The 15,973-nt window shown below is 44.3% G+C and overlaps 1 protein-coding gene across 2 annotated transcripts in view; it reads right to left on the bottom strand.

The window, feature by feature from the left end:
• Positions 1-351: 351 nt before the first annotated feature.
• The window catches only part of sntb1 (syntrophin beta 1), a 133,598-nt gene continuing 117,976 nt past the window's right edge, over positions 352-15,973 (bottom strand). For both annotated transcript variants that reach the window (XM_033019096.1, XM_033019095.1), the window contains exons 6-8: positions 8,977-9,173; positions 4,543-4,733; positions 352-948 (exon numbers count right to left, since the gene is read on the bottom strand). In XM_033019096.1, the coding sequence (XP_032874987.1) occupies positions 856-948; positions 4,543-4,733; positions 8,977-9,173 (481 nt within the window). In that variant the 3' untranslated portion in view covers positions 352-855. The remainder of the gene's footprint in view (positions 949-4,542; positions 4,734-8,976; positions 9,174-15,973) is intronic.

Raw genomic sequence — 15,973 nt, 5'->3', positions numbered from 1 at the left:
CGCCTAGGACACCAGGAATACACCCAGCTCCAAGTCAAACAAACTTGCGTGACATCCACCTGCCAGGGCAAACAAGTTCTTGGGTTAAGAGCTCATTTGAAAGTTAACACCTCTGGCAGTATTGCACTGGGGTTTCTGTTGAGATTTCTGTGTTCAGCTTCTCAGCGTAGAACTCATGCCCCCAATCTGCTGCCTGACCAAGAAAGTGCATTTACTCAGTCACAATGCCACGAGCCGAAACAACCAGTTTTAAACAGTGTTAAACAGCAGATTCAGCAAACCCAAGACATGTTAAAAGACCCTAATTAGGGAGTGATTGCCCCTTGAGGCTAAATAAAATAATGAAACAAATTGGCTGCAATTTTTTTTAATATGGATATAATGTGATTTAAAACTTAATTCTCATTTTACATATTTATAAAATCTAATTGGCAACAGCCTCGTTAGAGACTGTGAAATTAGAAATAATATTCATTGTCTGAAATGATGAGTGTTTCTTCACTAATGCAGTGGGAAAATAGAATAAGGCATAATATTACAGACATTAGTTTTGTAAATTTAACTGAGAAGATTATGGTTTTCTCCCAATGATGATTGAACATTTATTAGACTCCTGACTGCAGTATAGAAAAGACTTCAAAGTTTCTTGTTATAAAACCAGCAAGGTGCCTTTAAAATTCATTTTTGGATTGTTACAAATCTTTTCTCTATTAAATAAACTATTTGTCTGATTCTATTATAGATTAAATGTCCCATTCCTCACAGCTGCACTCCACCCTCTGGAGATATCCAACAGTTCCTGAACAATGACCCCTTTCCGAGACGTGTTCCTTCATTGAGCAATTTCACCTTCCCTCAAGCCAGCAAGCCCAGTCGTGCGATCTTTGCAGAGAGGAAGGAGTGGATGATGAAAACAATGGGTTTTGGACATGAGTGGAGATCCAGTTGCTAGACAGGGATCAAAAAAAAAGTTTTCATCATGAGTTTTATAAGACATGGTCAATCTTCAAAGATCTTTCTTACATTTGAAAGCTTGTCCCACTTAGGCGACTTTTCAGCGGACTGCCTGCGAAGAAAAAACGCAAACTGGAACGGCGACCGTCAGAGCAGAACACACACACGCACACACGCACACACACGCACACACACACACAAAAACACACACACACACAAAAACACACACATACACACACATTGCAAAGGCGGGGGCCAGGGAAAGCAGGGGGGCGCTGCCTGAAATACACATGGTGCAAAGCCAAGGTGATACAGACACACACCGCGATGAACAGGAAAGTTAAAGACAGCTAGCACAGTGGACGGTAAATCGTTTAAAAGAGTGAGGGGGAGAGGGGAGAAGGGAGGAGAAGGGGAAAGAGAAGGGGGGAGAAGGAGTAGAGACACTTTAAAGAAGCCAGACAACTTTTAATAAGCCAGAGATACACGGCTGTGATGTTCGGCAGGTATTAACATTACCGGTCGGTTTTCCTTGGTTCTGAAAACACGTGCTTACGTTTTGTTCCCCCAATGCGCCAATGAAAATGCCCGGTCAGCAAAGGAGATTAACTAAAACTACCCACGACTACCTCGACTACCAACAACTACATGGCGACCCCACTACCACTGCACCCACGACTACAGGGTTATCGATTTTCTCCGTGGCGACCAATTGTTGGTCGCAGAAAATATTTCAACATGTTGAAAATTTTGCTGCGACCATACTGAAGCCGCGACTAGTTCCCAGAATGCGGGAAATCCTCGCGACCATGAAGGAGACTCACCAGTGATCACCAGCGAACATGTGGCGACCATGTGGCGATCATGAGGCGAGCGCAGAGTCTCCTACACTCGCCTAAGTGGGACAGGCCCTTTATTGTTCCATTTATTAAACAGTTTGTATCAATAGTGTGTCCCACAACACAAGGTATTCTCCACACTGGAAAGGCAGATCACCACCATGGTATTCCAGTCAAGGCACTGATATTAGATTCTGCACTTGTCCAAATTATAGTTTCTGTGCACAATGTTCAACCAGTGGTATTTTATCTTTGCAAATTCCCCAAATTAACACATGGGCTAGGGTTAGCCAATAAGGTATCTTTGATTTCAGTGGAGGAACACTTCAATGTGTTTGGCATTTTCACGAACAATGTTAATTTTAATTTAGCAGAGGATTGAGACCATGGAAAGTTTCAAACACAAGGATATAATTGTAAATGTGTACTGTTGCTGGACAGAGAGTCAGCGTAGGTCTGCGAGATTAGGTTTGATGATCAAGTAGGACTGACTGTGCACCTGATAACGGGAAATGCAGCTTTAGAGTCGCAGTGCAATACAGCACAGAAACAGGCCCTTCGGCCCAAATCGTCCATGCCAGCCAAGATTACATTGAAATAAAATTTATGAATATTGGAGAATGCACAATCATACAGGAGATGATTGACAAGGTCAGGGGAAAGGGATAGAAAATTGAAAAATTGATGCAATGTTAACAGGCCTCTGTAAAATGATTTTCACATACATTGTGAGGAACGGCATAGAGTCGTAGAGCTAAGAAACAGGCCCTTCGGCCCACCTTGTCCAAATTGGCATTTAGGGCGAGTCCCACTTGACTGCATTTAGCCCATATCCTTCTCGGCCTATATCTGTCCAAATGTATTTTGAAAGGCATAATTGTGTCCTCTTCTTTAGCTTCCTCCGGCAGCTCATTCCAAATATGGTTTACCTTCTGAGTGAAAAGGATGCCCTTGATGCCCTTCTTAAATCTCTCTCCTTTCACCTAAAGACTTCTAGTTTTAGAATTCTTTGGCCTGGGGAGAAAGGCTGTGAATGTTCACTTTATCCATACTCTTCGTGCTTTTGTACACTTCAACAAGGTCATCCCTCAGCCTCTTATTCTCCAACGAAAAAAGGTCTCAGCCTGTCCAGCATCTTCCTAGAACTCAAGCCTGGAAATCCAGGTTGCATCGTGCTGAAGCATTTCTACACTTTCCCAGTTTAATGACATCATTCCCATAGCTGGACGACCGGAACCTCCACGCCAAGTGTGGTCTCAGCAATAATTTGTTCAGCTGTATCATAATGTACCAATTTTTGTATTCAATACCTTTCCCAAAGAAGGCAAGCATGACAAATGTCTTTGCTACCCTATTCACCAGGCTCACTACTTTCAGCCAACCATAGATCCCTCTCTTTCTACTATTCACTGTGCAAGTCCTGCACTGGTTTGTCATAGTTCAACAGCACATACTTGTCAAAGCTAAATTCCATTTGCTATTCCTTGGCCCAGATTCCAACTTGATCTAGATCCAGTTGTAATCTTACGCCCCTGTCCCACTTAGGAAACCTGAACGGAAACCTCTGGAGACTTTGCGCCGCACCCAAGGTTTCCGTGCGGTTCCCGGAGGTTGCAGGTGGTTGCCGGAGGTTGCAGGTAGTGGAAGCAGGTAGGGAGACTGACATAAACCTCTGGGAACCACACGGAAACCTTGAGTTTCCATATTATCTGAATGGTGGCCGATTAGGAAAAGGGGAGATGCAACGAGACCTGGGTGTCATGGTACACCAGTCATTGAAAGTAGGCATGCAGGTGCAGCAGGCAGTGAAGAAGGCGAATGGTATGTTAGCATTCATAGCAAAAGGATTTGAGTATAGGAGCAGGGAGGTTCTACTGCAGTTGTACAGGGTCTTGGTGAGACCACACCTGGAGTATTGCGTACAGTTTTGGTCTCCTAATCTGAGGAAAGACATTCTTGCTGTAGAGGGAGTACAGAGAAGGTTCACCAGACTGATTCCTGGGATGTCAGGACTTTCATATGAAGAAAGACTGGATAGACTCGGCTTGTACTCGCTAGAATTTAGAAGATTGAGGGGGGGTCTTATAGAAACTTACAAAATTTGTAAGTGGTTGGACAGGCTAGATGCAGGAAGATTGTTCCCGATGTTGGGGAAGTCCAGGACAAGGGGTCACAGTTTAAGGATAAGGGGGAAATCTTTTAGGACCAAGATGAGAAAATCATTTTTTACACAGAGAGTGGTGAATCTCTGGAATTCTCTGCCACAGAAGGTAGTTGAGGCCAGTTCATTGGCTATATTTAAAAGGGAGTTAGATGTGGCCCTTGTGGCTAAAGGGATCAGGGGGTATGGAGAGAAGGCAGGTACAGGATACTGAGTTGGATGATCAGCCATGATCATATTGAATGGCGGTGCAGGCTCGAAGGGCCGAATGGCCTACTCCTGCACCTATTTTCTATATTTCTATGTTTCTCACTGTACACTAGACCTCTAATTTTGAGGGCCTGTTTCCATGCTGTATGACTCTTTGAGAGAAGGTTCTACGGTATTAAAATAGTAAGAATCATGCAGCCCTTCGGCTGATAGCGCCCAAGATGCCCCATCTGTACTAGTTCCAGCTGACCACGTTTAGCCCAAATCCCACTAAACCTTTCTTATCCATGAACCTTTTAAACGTGCTATATAAACATGATTGCTGCATGTATGCCGTATAACTAAACATCAATAGATAGAAAATAACAAGGTACTTACAATTTCCCCGTCCTGTCCACCAAAATCTAAATAGAGCGTTCTCACTCCATCGTCTGAGGAGTTCTTTAATCTCTCAAAGGAAAATTGCCAGATTAACTTTGGCAAGTTTCCTTCCTGAGCCTCTTTCTGGATAAAAAACCCATTTTCATAGTGGATTTTCAGGCAGCACTCCTGGGTCCTGTATGTACATGCTGTAAAACACATGAAGAACACCAGCATTACTGCAATTCTGTTTACAAAAGTCTCCCTGTAGTGGGTGGAACTGAGCAAAAATAAACTGAAATGCAGGCCCATTGAAAGACAATAACGTCATGTGCTTGTCCAACAAGTTGGAAGTGGGCAGTGTAGTGGCAAAGCTCCAGCCTAAAGGGCCTGTCCCACAAGCGCGACCAAACCGGAAGCGGGGGCCCCGCGGATGTTGAGTGAGTGACGTGAATTTCGAGCGAAGTCCGCGGGAAGTTCGCGCGTGACGTACGGCGTCAAGACGCAGCGCACGCCCGTCGAGGCGGTGCGTATGGCATCGAGTCAGTTTTTCGGAGCCCCGCGCGATGTCGGGACCAGCTCCGCACAACTCCATACGGCTCCGGCGATCAAAGTGGGACCGGCCCCGCGAGGCCGTACGGCTCAAGAGACCACGTTAGGTCGCGCTTGCCGCATGCAGTCGCATGCTCGTGGGACAGGCCCTTTACAGCTCCAGCAGGCCGGGTTCAATCCTGATCTCCAGTGCTATCTAAGTGGAGTTGGCACGTTCTCCCTGTGACTGCATGGGTTTTCTCCATGATTACCTCCCACATCCCAATGATGTGCAGATTGAGAGGGTGGTTGGCCATTGTAAATTGCCCCTGATGAGAGTGTCTGGTGAGAAGGATGGGAATGTGAGGAGAATAGGTTACAGAAAAACAAGCTAGGAAACTGGATTGATTTGTGAAACTGGAACGATTTGGACTCAATATGGGCCAACTGATCTGCTATGTGGTAAGGAATTACGCAATATGAAGCCCAGGATTCAACCAAGACGCATCGCTAACCCATGTGTTGATGTTTATAGACTGTTTTACGGTTTTATCAACTTTGTGGACAGCAAAAGACTATATCTGCCCCCAACAACCGTTGCAACTCTATATGTTTCCCACCCTGCCACTCCACCACCCCCCAATCAATTGCTTTCATGCTGTTGAATCAACAGCCTTAATGCACAAAGATTATTTTTAAAACCTTACATATTGCACCTCACCTTTACTATCCAAACCTCTTTCTTACTGCTGAACTATTTTGACGTATTGCAGCACATTTGCATACAGCAAGATTCCATGCAGGCATTTAATGCCACCAAATAATCTGCTGCTGTGGTGTTGACAGAAGGATAACGATTGCCCTTGAGGCACAGGAGAATAATTCCTCTCTTTTTAAACATGTTGATTGTACTGTTGGGATCATGCTTCAACACCTTATCTTGAAAGGGGGCACCTCCCACAATGCAGAGGTCCTTAAAGACTGTGCTCAAGTCTCCGGAGTTGGACGTACCCAAGTCCACAAGCCTCTGACTCAGGACAAGTGTGTGCCAACTAAGCCTTAGCCACCACCACAGGACAATAACAGAATCTATCTTAATCCTCATGTTTGCCAAGCCCTAGACATTATGGTCTGAATCCAAAACAAAGGTTTTGTTGACTGCAATGACCAGGTTCAGGAATAGCTACTTCCCCACAGCCATCAGGCTATTAAACTTGGCTCGGACAAAACTCTGAACATTAATAGCCCATTATCTGTTATTTGCACTTCATGAGTTTATTTATTCATGTGTTTATTTACGTATATAATGGTATATGGACACACTGATCTGTTTTGTAGTCAATGCCTACTATGTTCTGTTGTGCTGAAGCAAAGCAAGAATTTCATTGTCCTTTCAGGGACACATGACAATAAACTCTCTTGACTCTTGAAAGTCTAAATGGACAGTACTTCATTCTTCACTTTGTACAACATTTAACTTGAGGACATTAACTGACTGGCCACAATGGTTGAAGCAATGGTTAAGGTCATTAACTAATCATGCTGGATAGGTATATTTTTAAAGTTTAGGTATTCAACAAGAGGAATAGTTTCATCCTTCATTAGGGAGGGTGTCAAAGGTTACGGGGAGAAGGCAGGAGAATAGGGTTGAGAGGGAAAAGTAGAACAGCCACGATCGAATGACAGAGCAGACTCAATGGGTCAAATGGCCTAATGCTTTTTCTATGTCTTCTGATCTCAGTTGCCTCCTGAACGTGCCTCGTGCTGTAGGAAGTAGATGGTGTGGGCAATTTCACAAAAGTAACATTTTCCCTTTACTGAGGTAAAGGTTATAACGTAGCTGTCAATGGCCACCTGGATCACCATTATATGCATCTCACTTCCAATATTGCTTATTTTATTCTGTCGTTTTATTTCATACAGGAATTATCCATTTAGTATAGAAATGGTAGCATCACTAAGCATCCCATGGTAGCACAGTTGTGCAGCTGTTAGAGCTGCTGTCTTACAGCGCAGAGCCCTGAGTTCTATCCTGACCTCGAGTGTTGTGTGTGTGGAGTTTGCACGTTCTCCCTGTGACTACGAGGGTTTCCTCTGGGTGCTCTGGTTTTCTCCCACATTCTAACGGCTTGCGGGTTTATAGGTTAATTGGCCTCTGTAAAATTGCCCCCAGTGTGGAGGGAGGGGATGACCTTAGAACTAATGTAAGCTGGTGATCAGTGTTAATGGGCAGGTAGACAAAAATGCTGGAGAAACTCAGCGGGTGGGGTAGCATCTATGGAGCGAAGGAAATAGGCAACGTTTTGGGTCGAGACCCTTTAATGGGTAGGTCAGCGTGAACTCAGTGGGTTTAAGGGTCTGTTTCCAGTCTGAATCTCCACACTAAAGTTTGCTCTTTAGCCATCAGTAATATCATTCTACAATCCTCAATGACAGTTCCAGGAAGTCTTATCTAGTGCTGCGGTTTCCTTCTGCTGCTGGTCCGGATTGGGTAACCCACAGGGAGTACTAATTCAGTCAGGTGGTTGTATTACGCTGCCAACTGCACCTCAAACCATGCTTGTCAATTGGCAGCCCTGTGTGTAAACTCGGCTGCCTCTGAACCAGCCTCTGCTTGGGCAGTTAATTATTGATGTTTGGACAAATCGGTCAACATCAGGAAAGGTCAAAAATGTAATTTAGGAGGATCATTGTGTTTCAAGGTTTTCCATGAGAGTGTTTACTGCTTGTTCACACTGGTGAAGGAAGGTTTTGATTGATTGATTGATTGAAAGCCTGGAGACAAGCCCTGTGGCCCACTGAGCCCACTCTGACCATTAATCACCTGTCCACACTAGTTCTATCTTATCCCACTTCCAGATCGACTTCCAACAAACTAGGAACTAGTTTCAATTAAATTTCAATTAACCTACAAACTCGCACATTGTTGGGATGTGGGGGGGGGGAACAGGAGCCGTCACAGGGAGCACGTGCGAACTCCGCACAGACAGCACCTGAGGTCCGGATCGAACCCGGGTTCTCTGACGCTCTGAGGCAGCAGCACTACCAGCTGCGCCACTGTGCTTTTTTACTAATTGGGGAGTTCTTGTTCGGAATATAACTAGAAGACCCCACAGGCCTCTGCAGCCTGAGCACAGTTAATGAGACAGCACTTGATCCCTACCCTAACTCTGTTCATATCCTCTTGTCTCTGGAGATTTTTAAAATATTGAACCTTAAATTTAAAATTAATAATGAACAATTGCCATTTGTGAAGGGCGCTTAATTTCTATCACAATGAACATTATAGAACATCGTTCTTCACTTCTGCAGGGTCTGATGTAATCTTAATTTTCTGGCTATCTTGTCCCAGACTCCTCACATGATGCAAATAGTTTTTATCTATCCATTTCCATTAATCCCCACATATCTCTTCACACACCTTAATACTTCTATTTATTCTGTGAAATATTAACCTGCATTGAGCAATTTCTTTCCACAATTTAACCTTCATGTTAAAATATCATTCTGTACAATCTGTACGATCCAAGGCTAATCTTCCTAAGGAAGCTCAGAAATTAGTGGTTTAAATTAATTGAAATCCCAAGTTCCAGTCTGCAAAACATAGAAAAATCCCACAAAACAGCTAGGATTTAAATATGAAGTTCTCAAAATGGGTCACCACAGTTATGTATAACTCAATCAGAAGGAATTTTAAAGGGAATGGTCAGATTTGTGTTTTCCCTAACCTGGGCTGAATAGAAATCCTTGGACACCCTTGATATTTACCGCAGAGAGTGTCAGTCCCTTCATAAGCAGATAGAGGGGGGAGAAAACACTAACTAGTTAAAATGCTTCATTTTCCTCACATTGCCTGACTCTATAATAGTGTAATAAAGTTTTTCGTTTCGTCACCGGTGTTACAGCACCATTGTTACTCACTGGTTGTAACTTCTTTAATGAGTTCCACTGCTTTGTGGCAGCCCTGTACGATTTGCCTGGTCCAGCCAGAGAGGCTGGAGTTGTTCTCAACCCGAAAGAGGTGCGATTCGATGCCTTGGCGAGTTCCAGTCCGAGTGGCAAAGGAGAGATCAGCGCCTGGCTGTGGGGAGTCCCTCCCTGCTCCAGAGTGCACCAACCTACAAGACGAAACACACAATTAGATTCATATTTGGAAGAAATCGGAATCGTCCCAGAGTTTGGGCATCAGATACGGTACCTACAAGAGCGGAACTCGCTATCAAAACATGGAGGGGACGGGGGACACAATAGTTTGGCGGCCACGCGCGCATGCGCACACTCACACACACACGCGGAGGCTTCGGAGGCTCAATCCAGCGCTAAAAGCGGAGATTTTAAAATCGGGATTACAAAAACTTGGGGGGGGATGTCCCCCACCTCTCAAAACATGGGGGGGGCGTGTCCCCTCTGGCCCCCCCGGGTTTTCCGCCCCTGGGTACCTATTTATTAAAAATGAACTGCAGAAAAAATTCAGCGGATCAGCCAGCACCTTTGGAGGCAAAGCAATGGTTGACATTTCGGGTGCACACCGACATCAAGAGGAGCATCTTATAACCCAATGGTATGAATGTTGATTTCTCTAATTTCAAGTAACCCCTGTATTTCCTCTCTTCCGCCCCTCCCCAACCTAATTCGTCCTGACATTTCGCCCTGTTCACATCCACGTACAGTAATCCCTTTGTTATCAGCTCTACCGCAGCCAACAATGGAGGATTGTGGGCTCCACCTTTCCTTGGTCATCGGTGCAGACTGTGATTTGTTCTGAACCTCTTCATACCTCTAGTTTCCCTCCCCCCGGACTCTCAGTCTGAAGAAGGGGTTCAACCTGAAACGTCACCTGTTCCTTTTCTCCAGAGATGCTGCCTGACCTGCTGAGTTACTCCAACATTTTGTGTTTATCTTCGGTGCAAATCAGCATTTGCAGTTCCTTCCTACTACTGAATCAAGACATGATGAATTCTTCCAGCAGTTTGTTTTTTGCTCCAACATCGCTTACAACATCTGCAGTTTTAGTGTCAACCAATTTAGTAATCTGGACAGGGATACGTCATGAGATTAATGACTTCATAAATGACAAGACGATTGTTCTATGATGATTTCCCATCAAATCTTTACACACAGAATGATGAATGGCCATTGCAATGCCCAAGTCCTTTCAAAAGCCTAACTACAACAATATGCATTTAATGTAGCACCTCTAACATGATAAAACATCCAGAAGATTAGCACCCCTTATTCTGCCTGGTAGTTGATAACACAATAGCATGAACAATGAATTCTCCAAATTCAGGTGATGTTGGCCTTTATAACAAGAGGCATCGAATATAGGAGCAAAGAGGTCCTTCTGCAGTTGTACAGAGCCCTAGTGAGACCACACCTGGAGTATTGTGCACAGTTTTGGTCCCCTAATTTGAGGAAGGGCATTCTTGCTATTGAGGGAGTGCAGCGTAGGTTTACAAGGTTAATTCCTGGGATGGCGGGACTGTCATATGCTGAGAGAATGGAGCAGCTGGGCTTGTACGTTCTGGAGTTTAGAAGGATGAGAGGGAAACTCATTAAAACATATAAGATTTTTAAGGGCTTGGACACGCTAGAGGCAGGAAACATGTTCCTGATGTTGGGGGGAGTCCAGAACCAGGGGCCACAGTTTAAGAGTAGGGAGTAAGCCATTTCGAACGGAGACGAGGAAACACTTTTTCTCACAGAGAGTGGTGAGTCTGTGGAATTCTCTGCCTCAGAGGGCGGTGGAGGCAGGTTCTCTGGATGCTTTTAAGAGCGAGCTAGATAGGGCTCTTAAAAATAGCGGAGTCAGGGGATATGGGGAGAAGGCAGGAATGGGGTACTGATTGGGGATGATCAGCCATGATCACATTGAATGGCGGTGCTGGCTCGAAGGGCCGAATGGCCTATTGTCTATTGCTCCTCCTCTCCCCCTTTCTCTCTCCTCTTCTGATCAACCCAGGTCCTCTCACACACACCCATAATAATAATAATAATAATAATAATAATATATCTTTTATTGTCATTGCACGTCAGTGCAACGAGATTTAGTGTGCAGCTCCACTGATGTACAAGAAAGGTAAATAAATACAATACATAAATAAACAAGCTGAATTGATTGACGTGACCCTCTGAGGGAGACTGTCCAGAGGGGGTGGGTGGGGGGGCACTCATTAGAGCCGGTTCAGAGCCGCTATAGCTCTTGGGATAAAACTGTTCCTGAGTCTAGAGGTTCGGGCGTAGAAGGCCTTGTAACGTCTGCCGGAGGGAAGTAGTTGAAACAGACCGTGGCAGGGGTGTGATGAGTCCTTATGGATGCTGAGGGCCTTCCTGAGGCACCGCGTGTGGTAGATGCCCTCCAAGGTTGGTAGCTCTGCCCCATCTTCCCAAGCTACCCCCAGTCCTCTATCACCCACTTTCTTTCTCCTGCCTCTATTAACATCTATTAACCACACCACAACTTCTTTCTTCTTTCTCCCTCTCACTGTTCCCAGTTCCACTCTTCCTATTTTATCAGATTCCATCCTCTGCAGCCCTTTTGTGTATCCACCTATCATTCGCAGGCCTCTGTCACTATTTGCACCCTTCAATCCCACACTGACTGTTTGCCAATGAAGCCCTCCACCCCTGGATCCAGACACAGACAGAGAGACAGAGAAAACAAAATATGACAATTTTAAAATAGAGGCCATAGAGAGTTGCAGCACAGAACAAGCATCATAACCCACACATTATTAATACCATCTGTGCTAGTACAATTTATTTTTGCACTTGTTCCATAACCTTCTATGCTCTAAGTGCCCCTCCAGATAAATGTCAAATGAGTAGGAAGAACTGCAGATGCTGGTTTAAACCAAAGATAAACACAAAATGCTGGAGTAACTCAGCGGGACAGGCAGCATCTCTGGAGAAGGAATGGGAGATGTTTCGGGTCGCGACCCCTCTAAATGATAGTAGCTTCCTCCACTGCCCACTAGGGAAGTGTGCTCCAAAAAGGGACTGGACCTGGGTAAGTTGGGGCCAAGGGTAGGTTGGGGAGTACAAGAGGTGTCTGGTGAATGGAGTTTAGTGCAAAATAGAATATAACATGGAGGTTTGGATGAGCATGTTTATAAAGGATGCAGGCAGACTGGACTAGATGGGCTGTACGCAGTGGGACTGAGGCAGGGTCTTGCAATAACAGAAGCAGAATTCAATTTGCAGTAGGAACTTCCTTTCACACAAATAATGACTTCTATAATCCACGGGCATTTTCCAGGCATACGTTTTAACGACTGTAAGAGAGACGATCAAATTATTGACTGCAGCAGCATTGCAAGAAACTGGTCGAAGATGGATATCAAGTGTTACCCTCACTACTATTTTTTCAGATATAAATGAGGCATTAACAAGCATTTTGACTGAATTTATAGGAATTACAAGCAGATTATGGAGTCTGCATTTAGTTTTTACTGGAGATACAATGCATTATAACTGCCACATCTAGCACACGTTTTGTAATTAAACATTAACTATATTTGCTTCCTGACATATAGGAACCTCACATTCATAGAATGTGTAGCTTGTCACACGCATAATTGATTTAACTTGACAAACACGTATCTACAAAGCCAGCACTGCCCAGGCAGCTTAAATCCAACAATCCCTTCACTGGAGGGTTTGAGTGACATGGGATTCAATTTAAATTAATGTTTCAGTCACGGAACAAGTTCTGCCAACTTCACAATCTGGCAGAGGTCTGGGTTACAAGTCGAGCTCCCTTGCACACGGTGTACCTGACCAACCCTCTGTCTCATTTCCAGCTGCCAGCATGCACCACTTCAAGTTGAAGCATCAGAGACAGTTAGCAATCATTCAGACAAATTAAAATGAATACATATAATTGAAAATGATAAAATACTAAAAGAGGCCCTTGCTTTTTTTTCGACTGCAGTAGTGAAATGTTTGCTTGTACGCAGGCATAAAGCTAGCTGTAGGGTGCAGAGTGCATCGGCCTCTATGCCATGCCGAACTCGAGGCGAACCGTGGCAGAAGGGGAGGACGTACTTGCTGGTAGCACTGGCTGTGGGTGGGCACGATTCTGCCCAGTGTCAAAAGATGCAGAAATAAAATCATACCATTAAACATTCCTGATCTTAATCCTTCTTAATGTTATCAATAATGTTATTAAAACATTATTAATGTTTAATGTTTTATGTATCATTCTTAACTGTCACTGTATGTCACGTTGTCACTTGTGGGTGGAGCATCAAGGCAAATTCCTTGTATGTGAATACTTGGCCAATAAACTTATTCATTCATTCATTCTTTCAAAGGCCTTTTCGAAAAAAATGGTGATCCATGCTCATTGTATTCCAGTGCTCATTTGTTTAATGGTGGAGTCTCTTACTAATTATTATCCAATCACAACCATAAAGAGGTTAGGCCATTCTCCTATGCTGTTCTCGGGGTTAGGTGTGGCTCAGTGGGTCCTGGTGCAGTGCTGTGCTGTCAGAGATACTCTCTTTTGACTGAAATCATAAACAGGAGTCCCATCCAGAGACCATGAGAGATCATATGGACTTGTTTTACCTTATCTTTGGAACAATATTCATCATTCAACCGGCATTACTAAAAAGGTTTGTTTATTTGGACATTGTCTGTCAAGCACTCCTCAACATCATAGGAAACACAATAAAAATCTCTCTGCCCTAATCTCAAAGTTATGCATCAGTCCAATTCATCAATGCTGACCAAGGCCACCTTCCTGAGCTAATATTTGACTGCATTTTGCCTGTATTCCTCTGTACTAATCCTGCACATGAACCCAGTGTAGAAAGGAACTGCAGATGCTGGTATATACCAAAGATAAACACAAAGTGCTGGAGTAACTCAACGGGTCAGGCAGCATCTCTGGAGAAAAAGGATGGGTGACGTTTCGGGTCGGGAGCCTTCTTCAGACTGAATAGCTAATAACTAATGATTATTCTGACTGGAAGGAGAAATAAATATTTGAAAAAGTTTGAATCAACAGAATAAAGAATAAATTGTCGATGGTCTCTAAAGCAATGATAATTATGCCAGATTAATCATTTCTATGATCTATTTCCATACTACCTTTATTTTTGCACAACCACGAGATACAAAAGCAGCTACTTCCCTGCTGTCATTGGACTCCTGAATGGGGCTCTGGTGTGCTAAGGATGAATTCCTGATCTTCTGAAATCTTTTTAAAATCTGCACTTTCTCTGAAGCTGTAAATCTATATTCTACACCACCTGAAGCCCGATGCATGGTATGATTTGCCCAGATAGTACACAAACGTTTTCCACTCTATCTTAGTACATGTGACAATAATAAACCAGTAACTGTAACTCTTCTGTATGTATAGGCAGAGTGACAATTGAGCCAATTTTTGCACAGCAAGCTCCCACAAAGCAGAGTCCAGAGGTAATGGCCACATAATCAGAGTTTACAAAAGATGAGTGTCTGAGTGAGATATATTGTGGCCTGTCCTTTGCCCTAATTCCATGGGGTCTTATGCAAGGTGCTGAGAGGGGCACAGTCCAGCAACTAATCTGAAATAGGGCACTTCTTACATTGCAGCACACCCTCAGCTCTACGCTCTAGGGATTCAGCACTTTGTACTCCTATCACTGTATCTTGAACCCACAACCCTCAGAGGAGAGGCAGCACTAACTTACAGCGCCAGAAAGCCGGGCTCGATCCTGACTGCGGGTGTGGTCTGTATAGAGTTTGTATGTTCCCCAGTGACCACGTGTGTTTTCCCCGGGTGCTCTGGTTTCCTCCCACACTCCAAAGTCGTACAGCTTTGTACGTTCATTGGCTTCGGGAAAGATTGTAAATTGTCCACAGTGTGTAGGATAGTGCTAGTGTATGGTGGTCGGCGTGGAGTCGGTGGGCCGAAGAGCCTGTTTCCGTGCTGTATCTCTAAAACGTAAACTAAAAAACGAAGGCACACTTAAGTCTGAAAAACAGGCGTGTTTGTGGAATAGGGTCACAGGCTTGAGGTGGGAGGGTGCTTGCCACATTCAGGAAAGGACTGACAAAAGTTCCAGCACTCTGTGCCAGATCCTGTACACGAATTCTCCTTTGAACAGGTTCCAGTGGAGTTGAATGGAAGGTTGATCATTGCCAGGTGATTTTTTTCCCATGACCCTGCTGTGACCCCACTCTCTACAGCTCGGGCTTGTTGTTCAGTGCTGACACACTATTGCCATCAAGTCTTTTCCTGGAAATGGCTTTACAAATTAATGCCTGGTTTATATATTTTTCTCGGTTGTGACACTTTTGTTCACCTGTCGCAATACTCACTGGCTCCTGTCTTGAACAGAGCACATAGAAACATAGGAAATAGGTGCAGGAGTAGGCCATTCGGCCCTTCGAGCCTGCACCGTCATTCAATATGATCATGGCTGATCATCCAACTCAGTATCCCGTACCTGCCTTCTCTCCATACCCCCTGATCCCCCTAGCCACAAGGGCCACATCTAACTCCCTCTTAAATATAGCCAATGAACTGGCCTCAACTACCTTCTGTGGCAGAGAATTCCAGAGATTCACCACTCTCTGTGTGAAAAATGTTTTTCTCACCTCGGTCCTAAAAGATTTCCCTTTCCCCTTTATCCTTAAACTGTGACCCCTTGTTCTGGACTTCCCCAACATCGGGAACAATCTTCCTGCATCTAGCCCGTCCAACCCCTTAAGAATTTTGCAAGTTTCTATAAGATCCCCCCTCAATCTTCTAAATTCTAGCGAGTACAAGCCGAGTCTATCCAGTCTTTCATCATATGAAAGTCCTGACATCCCAGGAATCAGTCTGATGAACCTTCTCTGTACTCCCTCTATGGCAAGAATGTCTTTCCTCAGATTAGGACTCTGAAACATTTGGGAACTGAAGAGTTCTTACTGTTTGTAC

Source organism: Amblyraja radiata, chromosome 4 (genome assembly GCF_010909765.2).
Source record: "Amblyraja radiata isolate CabotCenter1 chromosome 4, sAmbRad1.1.pri, whole genome shotgun sequence".
NCBI lineage: Eukaryota > Metazoa > Chordata > Chondrichthyes > Rajiformes > Rajidae > Amblyraja > Amblyraja radiata.
This window is presented reverse-complemented; position numbering and strand designations above follow the sequence as displayed.